This window comes from Agelaius tricolor, unplaced genomic scaffold (assembly GCF_023055355.1).
Source record: "Agelaius tricolor isolate 1412-34295 unplaced genomic scaffold, bAgeTri1.0.p SCAF_34, whole genome shotgun sequence".
NCBI classification, from domain to species: Eukaryota; Metazoa; Chordata; class Aves; order Passeriformes; family Icteridae; genus Agelaius; species Agelaius tricolor.
Window position 1 is genome coordinate 4,094,042 of NW_027269294.1, and position 17,484 is coordinate 4,111,525.

Sequence of the window (17,484 nt, forward strand, 5' to 3'; positions counted from 1 at the left end):
ACCCTTATTCAGACAAAGTTCCCACTGATGAAAATGGCCAGGTTGGACTCCATCTTCTGAACACACCCAGATTTTTACTGATGCACACACAAAGGTGCACGTGGTATCACTGACACTGTCAGCGTGTAACACATATCCCACATCCCAGGGATGGAGATCAAACAGGTGGCCCTGGCTCACTGAAGCTGGGACTCTTGGGTACAGGTCCCACCTGGCTCAAGTCCTGTCTGCATTCTCTGATGTCCACCAAGCCCAGAGAACACGCTGAGATGGCCTTGAGCTAAAAGGTTCCCCTGTCTTCCACCTGCCCACCTCTAGGAAGCCAACACCCTTGGAACCTGCTGACTTTGGATCACATTTGACATTTCAGAGATGATGCAAAGTCACTGGGCAGCCCTGTGGCCAGCAGAGAGCCAGCCCAGCTCCAGAAATACTGCTCTGTAGGAAACCAGGCAAAAAGCACAGACCTGCCCTGCCTGGGTCCCTTCCCCAAAGCTCCTGCAAGCTTTCTGTTCCCTATCATGAAGAATTTGTGCCCTGCAGAAGGAAACCAGCTCAGTGAGGTGAGGAAATGGCCTGGGGAACCTTTGGGGAAGGCAGTTTTTGTGCTGTACTTTCTCTCTACTTTCTGTTTAAATTGCCAGGAATCCGTGTTCAGACTGGTCTAAAATCATGTCATTTTGGACAAATCCTTACTCTCAGCTGTGAGCACTGACCTTCCCCATCCTGGTGAAACCCCACACAGTGCTGGGTGGAGAAGGCTGAGGAGAGCAAAGGTGTCCATGCCCATTCCAGAGATGCACCAGGAGCCTTTCCACAGCCTGCAGGCAGGGAGGAGACAGTGGTTTAGCTCCAGAAGCCTCTCATCACCAAAGGAAAACCAAGAGCAGAGCAACAGCACAGTTTTGTGAGCAGGAGAGACTGCTTTGGAGCCCAGTGAAATGCTAGCAGTAAACTGGGTGTAGTCTTATAAAAGAGTAAATAAACCCCGGTGGAAACACAATTTCTCCCTTAGCAGAGGATAAACATAAAAAAGGAGGAGAAAGCAAGCAGGGTGGCATGGAGTGGGCTCTGCCAGCCCTGAGTGCAGCACATCCCACAACTTCCACAGGCAAAGCTGCTCAGCCTGGGAAGACTTGAAAAAATCAGACCCTGGTGAAGTCTCAACTCCAGGCCGAAGAGAAACCCTCATTTTCTCTCACTACAACACTCTAACCTGGGGACACTGGCTCTTGTTATGTGGCCAGGTTAAAAGTCTTAGCAACCTTGCAAAACCTCTAGGACATTCCTCTCCTGGAGGGAAGAGCACACGTAGGGATATATTTAACTCTTACACTCAAACCTTCAGAAGTGAACACTTAGTTTTCTATAATAGAACTAGAAATATGCAAGTGCACACAGGAGCACAGGCTGTGCACAAACATCAGGCCCTGGACCACCTGGAAGAGCCTGAGTTTTCCACACAGGTTTTTCCTACAGAGCAAGGAAAATCCATGCAGTTCAGCAAAGCCAGACTTGCTCTGGGTTCTGCAGAGCCCTCCCTCTGGGGACTTCAGAGGCAGAATGTCTGCACAATTTCAGGGGCTAATATGTCAAAGCTTGAAGTAGCCTGAAGAATTTAATGGGGATTTAGATGCCTGCAACTGCAATGTAGTATTTTTGAGAGCAGTTGAGGGAGATGAATGGCATCTGCTCAGGAGCCATGAAACACCCTGCCAGTGTCACACCCTGCCAGCACACACAAACCAAGGGGCAATGCCTGCATCCTTTTCTTCTCAGAAGGAGGAAGGCTGACACTTGTCATAAGCTGAAGCTGCTCCAAACCAAAATGAAACACTGCTCATAAACAGTAGTGGTGTTTACATACAGAAACTAAACAAATTTGGGCAGAACAGGCTGAGTGAATAGAAACAAACCAAACTAGGAACTCATAGGGGATATTCCTTATTAATATCCTCCCCCTTCCTGGTACTACTCAGGTTTTTTTGTTTGCATTTCCCACATCTCTTATCTGTGCTTTCAGATACAGAAAGCCACACAGCATGCCATAGCTTGACTGTTTGCATTCATCAAAGTGAAAATGCCTATTAATAAGAATTCAATTATTTAGAAAAAAGTTCCTGGCAGCACAGCAGCACCTTTCTAAGTTCTTTTCCAATGGGAACTTTACTTTCTGCAAATCGCATTTGACTCAAAAAAAACCCCAAAACAAATTAGAAATAGATGGTCTGCTGTGACTCCAGAGTGAAGGGCTGCAAAGAAATGAGCATGAAAAGCAGAACCTGTCACAAGCATCTGTGGAACAGCAGGAAGTTATGGCCAGCTTGTGACAGTAGCACTAAGACTCCACATGGGAATACTATTAAATTAACAGCACATTGAGATTAATTGCCTTTTTTCTTTTCTGAGGATTTTAATATTTTTTTTTTCAGTTGCCCAACAGGTATCTTGTAATGCAGTGGGTTTGATTTGGTAGGGAGGTTTTCTGGTTTTGCAGCTCTTTCTGAGCTGTGTTTCCAAGTCCTGTTATTAATTTATCACCCAGGAATAGAAAAGCAGCTCCAGTGCTCTGACCCAACCACACCCAAATCCTCAGGGAAGTCAGATGTCTCTTCAGAAGCCATGGGCAGTGAGATAACAACATCACACACACTCTTTGAATTTTAATTATCACTATTAAGGATTAGGAACCCTGTGAGCAACCAATTTAGCTGGCATTACTAAGCCAGAGTCAAGCCTGCTTTTAGTTAACTGTAATGCAATATTCATGCCTCAAACCTGATTTTAGCGAGTTCCCTTCTCTTCTGGAGCAAGTACATCACTGGAGGCTCCAAGTCCCCTCTTTGGCATCCCCACCCTCACTTAATTCTTGACCACAGGGGAATTTTAACAGGGAATTAACTAATCCCTCTCTTGCTACTGCCAGCATAAGAGAGAACTGTTATTCCAGTTCAGGAGAGATCAGCTTTTCTCCTGTTAAGCTATTCTTTCCTAAAAGAAAGCTGGAAATACAGGGAGATTGACTGCCCCTCCAAAGCTGTGTTAGTGTCTGAACAGGTCACTTACACAGAAAGAAAGAATTTTCTTTGAAACATCCTGGTGTAGATGACTGTGTTTTTCTGCTATCGTTGCTAATCCCCTCCATTCCATAATTAGGATTGTTTCTCCTGACATTATTTCTACAGATTCCATGCTGGGGCATGACTATAAAGGACAGGCTGCAAATCTGGCACTGAGGAGAAAGAGGAAAAAAGAATAGGAATTGCAAAAAGACCAGTTCTCATTTTAACCTCCAGAAAAGCGCAGTTTTCCCTAACTTTTAGCAAAGGGAAATATTGTGGCTGGTGTTTTGTGCCTAACCTTAAGTGAGAGTTTTAAGTGACTGCTATAAATAATCATAGCTAGAGCTGGTTTGGTGAATGATTTGCAAAGAGTCTCTGCATGTGCCAGCCCTGCAGGGTAATGTCCTTGTTTAAATGGATTAACATGGGATTAACATGACCAACAGCTGACACACGGGATGCCTGAACACAGCAAGGCACAACAGGAAAGCTTCCTCCAAGAAAATTAAAACATCTCCCTCTCTTCTCCCAGCTAAACCAAACAAAAAAATCAAAGGAACTACCCAGGTGACAAAAAGGCCAACGAAGGAGGTTTGCCATTTGCCAGAGCTGTCACTTCTCACTCAGTCAGGTCATGTGCTACAAACACTAGCACTACACATCCTGCTTTGCTCCACAGGACTTCCCTTCTCCAAATTCTTTCCCTTGGCCCTGGGAAGAGCCTCAGACCCTTCCTTGGGCTGATATCTCCCATTAGACCAAAACTGCAATCTCCAGTCTCACTGTTGTGAGCTCTTAACTCCTGCACCAATCAAAGACCACGAGGAAGCCACCAGGTCCCTTCCCTGGCTGCCCCAGCCCTGCTCTCAGCGCTGCCAGCCCATGGCCAGCCTGGGCCTTGGGCTCTCAGCAAAGCAGCCCTTGGACAGGAAGCACCTGGGTGCTGCCCTTTTATAGGGCAGGTGGAAGCAGGGCTGTTGCTGCTCTAAGTGAAAACACAGCATTACCCAGCATCCTGGCTCCTGGGGGGAAAGAAAGTGTTTTATTAATCAGAAAAATGCTTTCCACCCTGTGGTGTCTTGCAGACCTTTAAACTTGCATCTGCACAAATCAGAGAAATTCTTCTGTCATTCTCACAACAGTTAAAATACAGAAACCATTTTTAGACTTCAGGATTACTTTTTTTAAAAAAAGAGAGAACTTGATTCTCATTAGAATTACCCCCTCAGCTCAGCACAGGGTGCTATGGGCTAGGTAGAATTTCCAGGGTATATTCCCCATCCATGATAGTGGGAAGCTGAGACTGCTTGACCAAATTGCATGGTCATACACCACCTGCTTTTTCTCATTCCATTCTAGACTACTGAAACAGAGAGAGGGGATGAAGACCAGAAATGTTGGGCACCCCATAATCCTCATTACCCAGGAACTGCTGTCATGACCAAGCAATGACTGGCAGGAGGATGATGTGAAGATAATGAAGTGGAAGTCTTTGCATGTGTGGGGACTCAGAGCCAAAGAGTAAAAGATCATTATTTCACCCAAAGTGTTCACCATGCATTTCTAGTTCTGCTCTTGAAACAACTCATTTCAACTGAGAAGAAAATATTTTCATGGATGGTGTGTTCTTGCTATAATTCATGAGACTATGTATAAAAACAAAACATTTTTCTCCACAGGAAAAAGAAAAGGGACAAAAATTCCCCAAAGACCCCAGGTTTTTAAGGGAGAACTGGGAGTGTTGATATCCAGTTTTGGCACAGCTGAAGAAAGGAAAAATCCCTGTTAAGAACACTCTAGTTGATTTTAACTAAAATAACTCACCCCCTCAGAGTTGTCTGGGTCACTGCAGAAAGCATTTCCTCTGGGGGTGTTTGAGCCTGGCAATGCTAATTCAGACAGATGACAGCACCTGCATCGGGGAACATACATCATTCCAAGAAAATCCAGCGGAAAAGCAACTTCCAGGCATTTCATGTGCATTTTAAAAGATACAAACAGGAATATTTAAAAGATACAACACCAGGAATGTTAGGATTTGCATGAACCAAAGTTGACAGTCCTGTGCCCAAGCCTGACAAACATTAAAGGCCCATGACTATAAAGGTAGCCCTGCAAGCAGCGTTTTTTCCCTGTGAATAGCTCGCGTTCAATGGTCCTTTCGGGCCAGCTAACGCTGTCAGATAATGAGCGAAGCGCACAAATGGCCGGCGCAAAGCTGGGGAGCAGAGCGGCGGTGAATGGAGCGGGGTGGCCGCCCCCGCACCGAGCACACAGAGCGCGTCTGTTCCCGCATTCCCGGCGCCTCGGAGCGCGGGGTGCTCTGCCCGCAGCGCTGGGCACCTGCTGGGAGCTCCCATTCAAGGAGGTTACATTCTAATTGGATTTTCCGAAGGCAGTCCATTAGCATTTTCCATGATCTCACCCTTATTAGCCAAATCGCTGATCAGGAGGAGCGGGTTACATTGTGCTCTGTTACATTATCTGCTGCTGCAGTGTCTGCGAGCCAGCCCCAAATTCATGCAGAGATAAAAACTCCCCTCTCTCTAGCAGAGACTCGGGAGTCCATTGTGGAGCTAAGGGTGCAGTCAAACTCTGATTTTCAATAGTTCACCAAAAACAACCTCTCTCCAGAGGCTGCCTTGCTCAGTTCTTTCCTTCTGGCTCTTCCTGAGTCTGTCCTGTAAGTCAGGAATGTCATCTCTTTCATCCCTGTTGGCAGAAGCAGCATTGCTCTACAATGTAAAGGCAGAAGAATCCTTTCCCATGGGCTGTTGCCCATTGAGCCCAGAATCAAATGCTGGACATGTTTAATGCTGTAAAGTTATTATTTCTATGCACAGGCCTTTGAATATTGAAAGGAATGGAAATACCTGTTCCAGAAGCAGAAATTACACATGCAGGCTGTCCTGTAGCTGATGCCTCTGTCTTTGCACAGCTCAAAAAACTGTTTGTGTCAGAATTGAAATCCACATGAAACACTCCTGAGCTACCATGACATCTCCTGTCCTGCAAAAATCTGTTTCTTCTTTCAGGTGGGGTCCTGGCAGGTTTGGATACCTGTTTCTCAACAGTCATCTTTGTAAAACCCTGAAGGGAAGAGACAATCTTGCATGCAGATTATCAAGTAATGTTTGCTGGACACTCATCCATCAAAATTTTCTGAAAAAAATTATTGTCTAAATACAATTTCACTTAAAAAAACAGGTTTTATTCTTGGTTAGAGGTTACATGACAATGTTCAGATTTGTTACAAGAATAATTTGGAAATACAAAGTCATATTCACTGAGAAGTTGAAGCCATTCAAGATTTCCACTCAAATTCTTGCAATACCAATAAGTACACACAGAAAAAACCCATGTGATTATGTTTTACATGTAATTTGAGAGCCAAAACAAAAGGAGATCTACCTGGACTCAAAAGGGGAAATGGGCACCTTCTAGCTGGCCTGGCATGGGTGGTACCCTGATCATAATTACACAAAGGGGTTTCAACAGTGAAGCAGATTTCCCCAGATTTTCCCAGAAGTAAAAATTCCCTTTTACCAACCAAGAAGGAGAGGATGGAATTCAAGGTGATCAATCAACAAACCATTCCCTGGAATCAAGTAAAAACCCTCATCATTCCCAAACAACAACAACCACCAAAAAATCACACCACTATTGGGCTTGTAAGCTCTTGAATTCAAACCAGATGTGACAGTCTGAATCCCCAGCAAGAACTGCATCTCTTCTCATCAGGCTCCTAAAGAGATTCTCACAAGGCAGCACAAACAGCATCTTCAGAACAAAGGGCAGTAACGCTTCCCAGCAGAGTTTAACTGGATCCTGAGGATCACCAGCCTGTATGAGCTGCTTTGCTATTGTCCTCACAGGGATTTTACCAGACATAAATCACATGCACTGAAGAGATAAGGAGCTAGGAGCAAAAACAAAAAAAAAAACCAGAAGAAAACAGAATAATGAAGTAGCAAGAGTCCCTTGCAGCCTTTGGTTTAGACTTCTCCAGGCCGGGGGCTGTCAGCGATGGGCTCCCTTCTCCAGGGGGGAATCTGCAAAAGCAAAATCAATGGGAATTACTGTGACATTGAGAAATACAACTCACTCAGGAGTAATTTTCCTCCATTTTGTAACCCTTTCACACACACACCCCCAAAGCCAACACTGTACTTCATTACAAGGCTGTAATCAAACCAGTACAAGTGGCAGTAGGAGTGAAGAAGCAAAAGAGAGTGGGGATAGCAGAGTGCTCCAGGAGTCTCCTTCTCAACCTTCCTCTAATCCTGGTGGTTGACACAGAGCAAACAGTAGGGTCTCATGGCTTAAAGCCCCCATGTAAAAATCTCTGCAGACTTTTTAAAAGATCAGCTGACATTCAGCAGTGCCCAGAGGTATACATTGGAATTAGGTGCACCCAAGAGAGCAGCTAAATCTGACAGAGGGAATAATTAGTATCCGTGGCAAAGCAGGTGTCTGTGGTCCAAAAATGTGTTTGATAGTAAGTCACTCAAGCTAGGAAAATAAAACAAAATTGAAGAAAGGAAAGATGCTATTGCTGGTGCAACACATGCTTCCTGAAGCTTCAAAAGGTTTTGGAAAAATGCTCTGATACATCTCTAGTAGGACAAGCACAAATGCAGTCACTATTTCACTTAAAAACATCAGGAATGATGAATCCTGATCTGTTGGCTCATAGAAATAAAATGATCAAATCCTGCAGCTGTTTAAATCACATATCCTGTTCCTCTTCCCAAGAGACTTTTCTGCCTGGTACTCTGAAGGACTACAACACATTCTGTGATCTTCAGCTCAAGCTGACTTTTAAAAGCACTTTAACTTCACATGCTCTGGAGTTAGGAATCAGAACTGTGCTAATGGCCTTTTTGCAGTAGCAGAAATCAAGCTGGATCAGTAAAAATACTGGAAATAATTACATTTTCATTCCCAATGGGGATGGCAAGCTGCTAATTAAATCTGTCTTGACTACTTGGAAGCACTGATAATTTCTCATGTAATGCATGCACTGAGGAGATGCTAATACCAAAAATGTTAGGGGTCTGGGATTTTTTCCAGGAAAATTAAGATGTCAATTAATTGACTTTTTTTTTCTGTCTGGTTTTTACTGAAGACCTCCACAAATCCTTTTTTTTCAGTTTTTCATATTCCCCCCCCCCCCTCTCCCTACAGATGTCATTATTTTCAGTGGCAAACCCCACACTTCTCCCTCCTCTTCTTCCAATTAGCTGTAATTATAACAACATTAGCAGCAAATTAGGTGCCTCCAGGGCAAAAATCTGGGAAGCAGCAGACTGTGGAAAGGAAGAGGAGATGAGATTCTAATGGAAGTAAGCAGGCACATCCATGTGCTCATCTGGGCACCCTGAGGGCTGTGCAGGTTGAGCTCTGCTTTCCCTGAGCCTGCCAAGATGAGGAGGTGACCAGCTGCTGCCACAAGCCTCCAGAGCTACCCCTGGAGAGGGAGGCAAAAGGCTCCATTTGGGCTTCTCCCCATGCCTGGCATCACTGGATCCAAGATAAAAACATCCAGCTCAGGCTGGAGAAACCCATTGGTAGTATCCGATGCTCTGAAGGGCTAACTGGGGTCCTTAAATGCATCTACTGGGAATGTTTTTTCCAAGGGAAAAAATGCAGTAGGATTAATTGTGCAAATGAAAAAGCCAAGACATGCCAGCAGTTGCAGCATGCAAAAGGGTTCTTGCCCCGAGTAGGCTTTTGAGCAATAAACCTTTTTTCCAGAGAGTTTTGCATTAAATGTCTGGGTCCAGGGAAAATCTCCAAGATCAAGCTCTTTTTTACAACTGTCTTTTCAATTTTGCACAGTTGAATAAGGAAGGAAGTCAATACTGCTTGCCAAGTAAAATGACATTAAGTACATTTGCTGGAAATCATTTTGCCTTGCTCCTTAAAAATTAAAGAAAAAAAAACAAACCTTCAAATCAACAACAAAAACCAAACAGAACAATATAACCAAGAACAAAAAGGTCAGAATCTGACATCAGGAGTGTCACAGAGCACAGAGAGACCTGGGAGCTAAATTTCCTCCTAAGGCAGCACTGCTGGTCCAACAAGACAAGGCTGGGAGAACTTAATCATTTTAGGACTAAGATTTCCTGCACAGCAAGGTACCTGGGGAGGGATCAGTCCAGAGGTGGAAAAGAAGAGTTATTCTTGGAAATACATAGGGATCTTAAAGAAAACACCTTTGGTTTTTTGGAGGACAAGCTGAACTTGGCTATGGGGTTCTAAGGAGCTTTTTGAGGGTTGGGGGTTTTTATTTCCTCTCATTTTGCCCACCCTGTTTCCCTCATCCTTTCCTGATTTCTGATGAATTTATTCCCAGTTTATTAGAAATGGCTCAAATCTAAAAGTGCCAGGTCCAAACCATCACACAACCACAAGAGCTCAGTGCTGGACACACCATTGCATAAGTGATCCTCTGCCAACTACCAGAACACATCTCTGGGGAAAAAAACAGTCTGGAGAGCAAACTTTAGAAAACAGCATCAAATAGTTTCATCAAATTTCTGTAGCAAAGGGTTGGGGTTTTTCTTTAATTTAAAAAATTCTCCAGAGATAATCCTATATCTATAGATGATGGCAAAAAATGGTTTTTAGACAAAAGAGAAAGACAAACTGGGCTTAACAAGGGCAGCAGTCATTTGAGACAGCCTCCTCTTACCATGGGAGCAGCTAAAGAGAGCGGAGCGAGTCAAAAATACAGATATGGTTACAGGAGAAGCAGAAAACATGGGATTGCAGCTGGTCACAGAAGGACCCCTGCAGAACCCAAGCCAAATGCCAAAGTACCTGAGTGCAAACACCTTCCTCCCTCACAGGAGAGGGAGGAAAACACAATGAAGGTGCCTCTATACAAAACTACAGAAAAAATGACTATGTCCTGCTTAGTGACATACACCTTTAAAGTCCCAATTGCATTATGAGACTCTCACAGATGTCAGATCTCTCTAAACCAGGCTTTTTAAATGAAATATTATCAGAAGTATTGGTTCCCCAACTCATTTCACTGTGTTCAGCTCTGAAGTTACAACCTGTGAGCTGTGCTTCATAATTGTTACTTAAGAAAAAATGCCCAGCATCAAAGGAAAATTTGTTAAGGGAAATTTAAAGGTTTTCCCTAGAAACATCAATCTACTGAAATAGCATTCCTAAAGGAAACTGTTTCATGCCTAAAAGTTGCTTCCTTCACTGCTGATTTGTTTCCTATAATGAAGACCTAGCTCAGCAGAGAGGAGATTCATCTGTCCATTTATAATCTACTGAGAAAATGAAGGATGAGAACTGAGAACCAGGAATGCTGCTGCACATGCTGGCTCATTAGACCCACCAGTGTAATTAGCACTTGTACAAAATGGAGCAAAGAAATGGGCACATCAAGAGCTCTTGCTCATCACATATTCTTGGAGCTTCTATCCTGGAAACCTTTCCCAAAATACTTACAGGCAGATTTAATATAGACGACTATATATAATACATAAAGCCAGGCTAGTGACTCAAGAGTGTAAGTTTGACCTCTGTGTGATCAATGGATAAATGATCAAAATCATCTGTTTCAGCAGCCAGGATAAAGAGAATAAGAGCCCAGAAGGTGTTAAAGCAGACATCCTACACTGCACTATTAAGAAATCCTCTTTAAAGGGGTTGGAGCAAAAAGGGAAGGGAAAAGTCTCCAAGTATCCTAATCCCTGTCCTGTTGAGAAGGAGTTGTTTGGATGTTCTGGGCAAGGAACAGAAATAGAAAGACAGAGCACAGCTTTTCAAGAAGTTTTTCTCAGGGAGTCAAGTCATGTAGTCCCGCAGGGTGGAAGAAGAGCTCTCCTTCTCCAGATCCCCCAAGTGCAGTGCCCTGGACCACAGCTGCAGTTGGTGGCAGGACTGGTTTCATTCCCTGTTAAAAACATCCTCCCTGTATCCTCTGGTGCAATAAATCACTTGGAGTTTGAGTGGGAGGAATGGCAAAACTCATCTCCTGTTCTGTTGTGCAGGCACAGCGCTACTTTCCCTGTGACCACATCTGAACTCTCCAAAGAGCTGCTGTGTAATTATGGGATGCCCATCAGCCATTTTGGTGAGCCACGTCCCCACTCTACCCTCTCTTCTGGGCAAACATGGATGACAGCAAATAATGGAACAGTTCCTCCGTAGCCATCTTCCTCTTCCAGATGTAACACAACAGCTTCTGGACTCAGCAGTCCCTGCCACCCCATGTGGTACCCACTGGCACCAGATTCCCACCCAGAAGAGATTCCTTGTGGTGTCCATCTTTTGAGTGGTCTGAAACAAGTACTTCAAAACACCCAGGAATGATTTCAAATCCAGCTACAAATATTAATTACTCCTCCCTGTTTCCAAAAAATACTTTGTTACTGACCCTTTGGCAAGTATTTAACTCTGCCCACTTCCAAGGCTCAAGTTTCACACCTGGCACCTGAACCACCAGAACAGACCAGGAACAGCAATGGGCATTTTTTCTTTAAGGTGAAACAACATCCTAAAGCCTGCACTTTGTTACCAAGGACTGCTAAACGTGCCCCTGCTGGCCCCCTGTTTTGGCACTTCATTAAATTTGGTCTTTGCTGGAGCAACAGAAGCTCTAAGGAGAATTCTGAGGGTATCTTTTCTTTAGGACTATTACTAGGTGTTTAATGAGGCAAATGTGTGATCCTATAATGTGTAATAGAGACATTTTATGAATTGCAACAAAGCTATAACGTAGAGGGTGTTACATCAGAAACCTCACCTGTGGCGCACACACACCAACCTTGACTCTCCAAGGCAAAGCTGTCACACAAGCACTCAACAGATAGACAGGAAAGTTTACTCTACATCCCTCAAAGGCCTCCATTTGAAAAAAAAAAGGCCATTTAATACATGCTCTGTACAGCTGTTGTCTTACCATTTGCCTTGTGCTGCACATCTGGCGGAAGCTGGTCTGGAACATACCACTGATAGTCTGGCTGCACAGAACAATAAAACATTATTGCAGCAATATGGACTTCCCATGCACTTCAAACACAAGAGCAGTGACATGATAAAAACATAATTGTGCTGTGAAGCCTCTCATCAGCCATACAAAAGCAGTTTAAAACAAAATCTTATATTTAGGTTTGTTTCCACCGATCCCAGTCTTCCAGCTTGCTTCCTTCCCTGTGGCATCAGAAAAATTGGTGTAAACCTTTCTAGATCCCATAAATCACAAGGACACATGAAGAGAACCAAACAAGCCTTTACAAGGGCTAAGGAATAAAGTGCAGCAGAAGATACCAGCAGGCATCTCCCTCTACCAAAGAACTCCAGAGGAACTTGGCCCACTTAACAGGTAAAGCTGCTCCAGTTTGAATGCAACTAAAACAGCTGTAAAATGCTCCAGTGTGACAGGAATGAACCATGGAATCAAGTTCTCTCCCCTCCTCCCTTTGCTCACAGGTGAGCACTGCTGTTTCTATAGCATTAGCTATTATCAAATAACTTCCTGCAAACACCATGGGACAGGGAACATTCCCATCTTTCTCCTAAGCGGAAGTACTGGGAAGGTTATTGTCCATGCAGACACAGCTTTGTCCAGGGAAATCTTGGAAGAAATAGTGCATTATAGTTTATACCACCCACTGTGGCAAATGAGTAGCAAATTACCACTAGAGAAAACAACTTTGGGACCAGCCATTTCAGCTGAAGCTGTGTTAGGCTGTCTGTCTGGAATAAGTAGTCCATGGAAGCTTGTCAAAGTCTAGGTAATTGCTGCTTCAAATTAGTTACACTGGAAAAATGATTCTTGTTTTGCAGAAATTACTCTGACAAAATCACTGAGTAGCCCCAAGGGGAATCTTGCAGATTTCAATTTGCAGGGAACAAATTTCATATACTCCTACAGAACTTTTGCCTGAATTAAGATGGCAGGATGAAGCTGTAGATAGAGAAAACAGATTTAACTTTTATGTTTTGCTGTCACTCATGCTTATACAGCAGTAATCACTCTCATACACTGTCAGGAAAAAAAAGGAGCTATTATATTTCAACCTAAATTGTACCAGTCACAGGAATTATTAACTAATTCTGTGCTTGTGTGCAAACAAAGTAGACCTTGATATAAAGCTTTAAGCACAGGTAGTTTTTCAACAATGGCTCAAATTACACTCATTTGCACTGCTTTTTTGAGTTTCTGGTGAATTTTATGTTCTCTGATCAATTCTCTTTTTATGTACCTGTACCCTGCAAACTTGAATTAATTTCAAGAACAAGATGTGTATTTGACATCAGACTAACCAAAATGTTTTCACTAGAGTGTAAAAAGTGAAAGAAAAAGTGAAAGAACAGAAAAGAAGGAAAAAGCAAAAGCACAGCCTAAACATGCAGGATTATGTATCAGGACACCCATTAAATTCTAACACCTTTCTTCATTGCTAACAAATTGCTCAGGGAGGTACCCAAAGCTCAGAGCAGCAACTCACACAGGCAAAGAATTGAAAAAAAAAGGGTCAGAATGAAACTGGGAGTTACAAAGCAACCAGTCAGACTGACACCGGCGCTCCAGCAGGAATGACAAAGTTGTAAACCCAGTGATCCCTCACAGAATTAGAAACCCAGATGATGAAAGTTCAGAGAGAAGAGCCAAAATAATCTGGGCCAGTATCCAAATTGCAGGGAAGAACATTCTGCAATACTTCCAACTTTGATAAATAGGCAGATAAGCACACTCCTGAAGCACAGAAATTACTTGTCTGACCACAGCTTTTCCATTGGATTTCTACAGCCTGAAAGCCTTACATGCATTTTGCAAAAATTCAGCTATAATTTCTCAAATAATGAGCATCTTTCCATATGTGACAGCTTTACAGCCAGAATCAGACATTGTGTACTTAAAATGACATTCACCATGTTTAAATGTATTCTCAGTAGATTGGAACAAGCCAGCCCACTTAGATAACCCAAAGCAGGTCAAAAATATTCTTTGAAGCAGTATTTTCCTTGGAATAAATAACTCCCACCCACAGAACCTGCTCCAGTGGTTCTATTCTTCTATTCTTTTGCATGCTGAGGAAGACAGGACCCTGTTGTGTTCCAGGAAAAAAAGTTCATTTCCCATTATGTTAGCCACGCTCAGACAGAACTTGCACTTCTGCTGATTTGGTTTTTATTGTCTTATGTTGAAGGCTCAGAGCAGATCCCCACTTCTGAAGTGGGGTAATTATACAGCTAGAAAGAGCTCCGAATGTCTGTCGTGGGAATAAATTAATCTAAGAAATCAGCAAGACTCCAATCAAACAACCTTATTTTTTATATTAACAAACAAATGTAAAGGAACCCTGTTTTTCTTCTTAGTGCTGTTACAGATAAAGAGTATTTTCAAAGGGAATTCAATCTTGATCTGCACTAAACAACACCCTAGGAAAGCACAGATCGACTTGCTGCTGAGGATGGCAGGGTGATGGCACCTGTGGTCCCCATGCTGTGAGGAAATCAGTGTCCCTGTCACACAGGGAGGGGATGGTGGGAGCCTTACCAAGCACTGCTGCTGCTGTGCCCTGCGAGGAACTGGATGTGCCCGAGGATCCGGACAGTGGAGAACCATTCCACAGCCCCCATATCTCACACACGGGGAGAGGAAGAGTGGAGCTGGGCAACGGGGCCTCTCAGGCTGTGCTGGGAGGTCTTTTGTCTGTCAAGAAAAGAAGAACAAGAATAAAGGCATTAGCAGTGGAATCCAACCAACACAATCAGATCATTCATGTACAAGTGAGTTGCAACACTGCTTGTTTAGACCCTTCATACTACTTATCATTCAAGAAATTATTTAAGACAGCTGACTTGTGCCACATCAGAGTCTTGACACCTTTTATGTGAGGAAAATAGTGACCCCAAGATATGAGAAGCACATTACTGTGTCTTTTATATTCAAAAACAATTCTGTATTTTCATTACACACAGTTGCTTTCAATAGTTTGAAGCAGAACTACATGGACAGTCACTTGCATGATAAGATAAGTAAATAATTTTGGTTTAGGTCCAAAGCTGTGTGCCTCAGATTTGGGTCTGCCTTTTCTTAGGCCCTCTGCATTCCAGTAGAGTCAACAGCAATTTGCCTAAGGACGCAGTAAGGAGGTGTAAAAGATTATTATATTCTGCGACTCTGTGAGTCACAACTAAATAATTTGACTGAAGAAAACAAACTAAGAAATATTTTATATGCTTGCTCTCATCCTTAAAACCCTCCACAAGCTCTCTTTAATCAAACCCCGAGGCAGGAAGAGACAAACAGGAAGATCTCCAGTATGAACTCTTGGTGCAGTGGGCAGCACCTGGCCTCTGACACTTCAGCAAGACCCTACCACCTCTGATGCATGGCTTGGTTGAGAATAAGGCAATCCTGAAGTTTCTGTGTCACAACAATGTTGGGGAGGACAATAAATCACCACGGAGCATTTTGGTAATCAGCCCTTCTTTTAAAGCATTGCACAATTTTGTCAAGACAGGAAACCTCGGAATTTCGTCATTCTTAAACGGGGATTGAGAAAGCTCAGAGTTTTGCATGCCATGATTTTACTATGGCTTCCTACTGACACTACTTTGAAGAGATAAAAAGGATGTTGCAAGAAAAAAATTATTGCAGAGGCTGCTCAGCTAATTTGTATGGAGAGCATTTTTTTCCTCAGTGATATTAACATCACTCTGTAATTCAATTGCAGAGGTCAGGATTAACTACAGAAGCTCTTTATTTCAAAAGTTGGTTTGATCTTACAGCTCTTATATCAAGTGCCAGTGAAACAATCCAAGTCCTCTGGACTTGTTTTTGGTTGTGTCTACCCTCCCCCTCCTCTGTTTTCAGATATGTTTGAAAAGTTTTTGCAATAAGTACTCCCTTCATCTACTTATTTTGGAAGTCTTCTCTAATCGTTTCTCATCTTCTTACTGCATTACTTCAGAATGATTTCATCCCAGGTGCTGACCTCATATAAAATCCAATGTCAATTAATGGAAGCCAGAAAGCCTTGAGTTGTGTGGAAAGTGAGAAAAAAAAATAAAATACACATGTGCTGGCAATGGGAGCTTTCTTTTGACTCATACCTGAGAGCTGAGTTTACTCAGTTGAGATTGCAATCTCTCATTAATTTTCTGCAATGCTTCTTTCTCCTCATTAAGCCTCTCTCGGTCAGATCTCTCCTTCCTGAAGTCCTCCTCGTATATTTGGACCTGCAATCATCATGAACAGTGTGTGAGCTTCAGCAGGGGCACTTTGTGGTTTGGTCGCTTTCTAAACACTGCCCAAGCAGAAGGGTGAATTCCAAGGGGATCCCTGCTCCCTACAATCCTCCAAACAAAAGTTTCCCTGGTCTTTTTTTGTGACTGATGCAAAGTGACAAGCAATGGACATGCTCTAGTGGCACTCATCAATAGAAATCAAAACTGAAACAGTCCCCAGTGCCAGGGTTGTACAACCTTGCACATCAAAAAGCTGACTGGCAAATATCAGTTTCAAATATTATAAATGAGATAGCAAATACTAGTATCCATCTTTTTAAGGGATTAGCAGTAGGAGGACAAACATTTTACCCAACATTTTTCCAGTTTTCTCTTCAGTTATGGGCACTTTTAACTCCCTCCTGTATACCACAGGTGCAAGGAGTTAGAGAAGAACCTCCCCAGCTCAGTGTAGAGGCAGAGGGGAGCATAATGTACACAATTCCAAATGGAATGGAATGTACACATTTCCCAGTGGAAATACAGATGTTTGACCCTGTTCCTAGAAAATAAGCTGCCTTGCAAATGCTGAGGGATGCAGTGGCTTAGCTCTTTTTTATGTGGTCAGGAATCACAGAGCTTCATCCCATTAAAAAAATATCTGACCACCCCAGGCACAGGCAGTGAGCACACAGATTTGGAAACAAAACACAAATCCATAAATTATTTGGTGTTAAGATGACTGACTTAATTCTTCAGCTAACAGGCAGGCATCCACCTGGTGAGAAGCTGGAGGCTGGTGGCACTTCTACTGACAAACAACAGCAAAGGCATGTTTGGGTGGGAACCACCACCAGAACTTTCAGAAGCCCTTTCATGTCCTCTTGGTTACTCACTAAAGCCTGCTGACAGTCTCTTCCCAAAAAACATGCTTGCTGTGCCTCATGCCCTGCCCATTGGACAGATCCAGTTTTCTTTTTGCTGGAAGCAGTGCTATGACTTCACAGAAGGACTAGAAAAATGTTCATACCTCAGGGGAAGAAAAAGGCCAGCACAGGGCTTTAAGTGAAGAAAAAAATCTTTTCCTGACCCTCTGAAGCAGAGACAAAACTGTCACTTGCAGAAATCCTTGCATCCCTTGTCCATCTACACACTTCTCAGTGTTTCCTCATTTTTTCTCCCTCAATTCCTTCCCTGATGTCCCACC

General features: G+C 43.2%; 1 protein-coding gene across 3 annotated transcripts in view; it reads right to left on the reverse strand.

The window, feature by feature from the left end:
- Positions 1–6,251: 6,251 nt before the first annotated feature.
- The window catches only part of TNIP3 (TNFAIP3 interacting protein 3), a 55,355-nt gene continuing 44,122 nt past the window's right edge, over positions 6,252–17,484 (reverse strand). For all 3 annotated transcript variants that reach the window (XM_071452306.1, XM_071452307.1, XM_071452308.1), the window contains 4 exons: positions 16,164–16,289; positions 14,602–14,757; positions 11,998–12,058; positions 6,252–7,114 (listed from right to left, as the gene is read on the reverse strand). In XM_071452306.1, the coding sequence (XP_071308407.1) occupies positions 7,083–7,114; positions 11,998–12,058; positions 14,602–14,757; positions 16,164–16,289 (375 nt within the window). In that variant the 3' untranslated portion in view covers positions 6,252–7,082. The remainder of the gene's footprint in view (positions 7,115–11,997; positions 12,059–14,601; positions 14,758–16,163; positions 16,290–17,484) is intronic.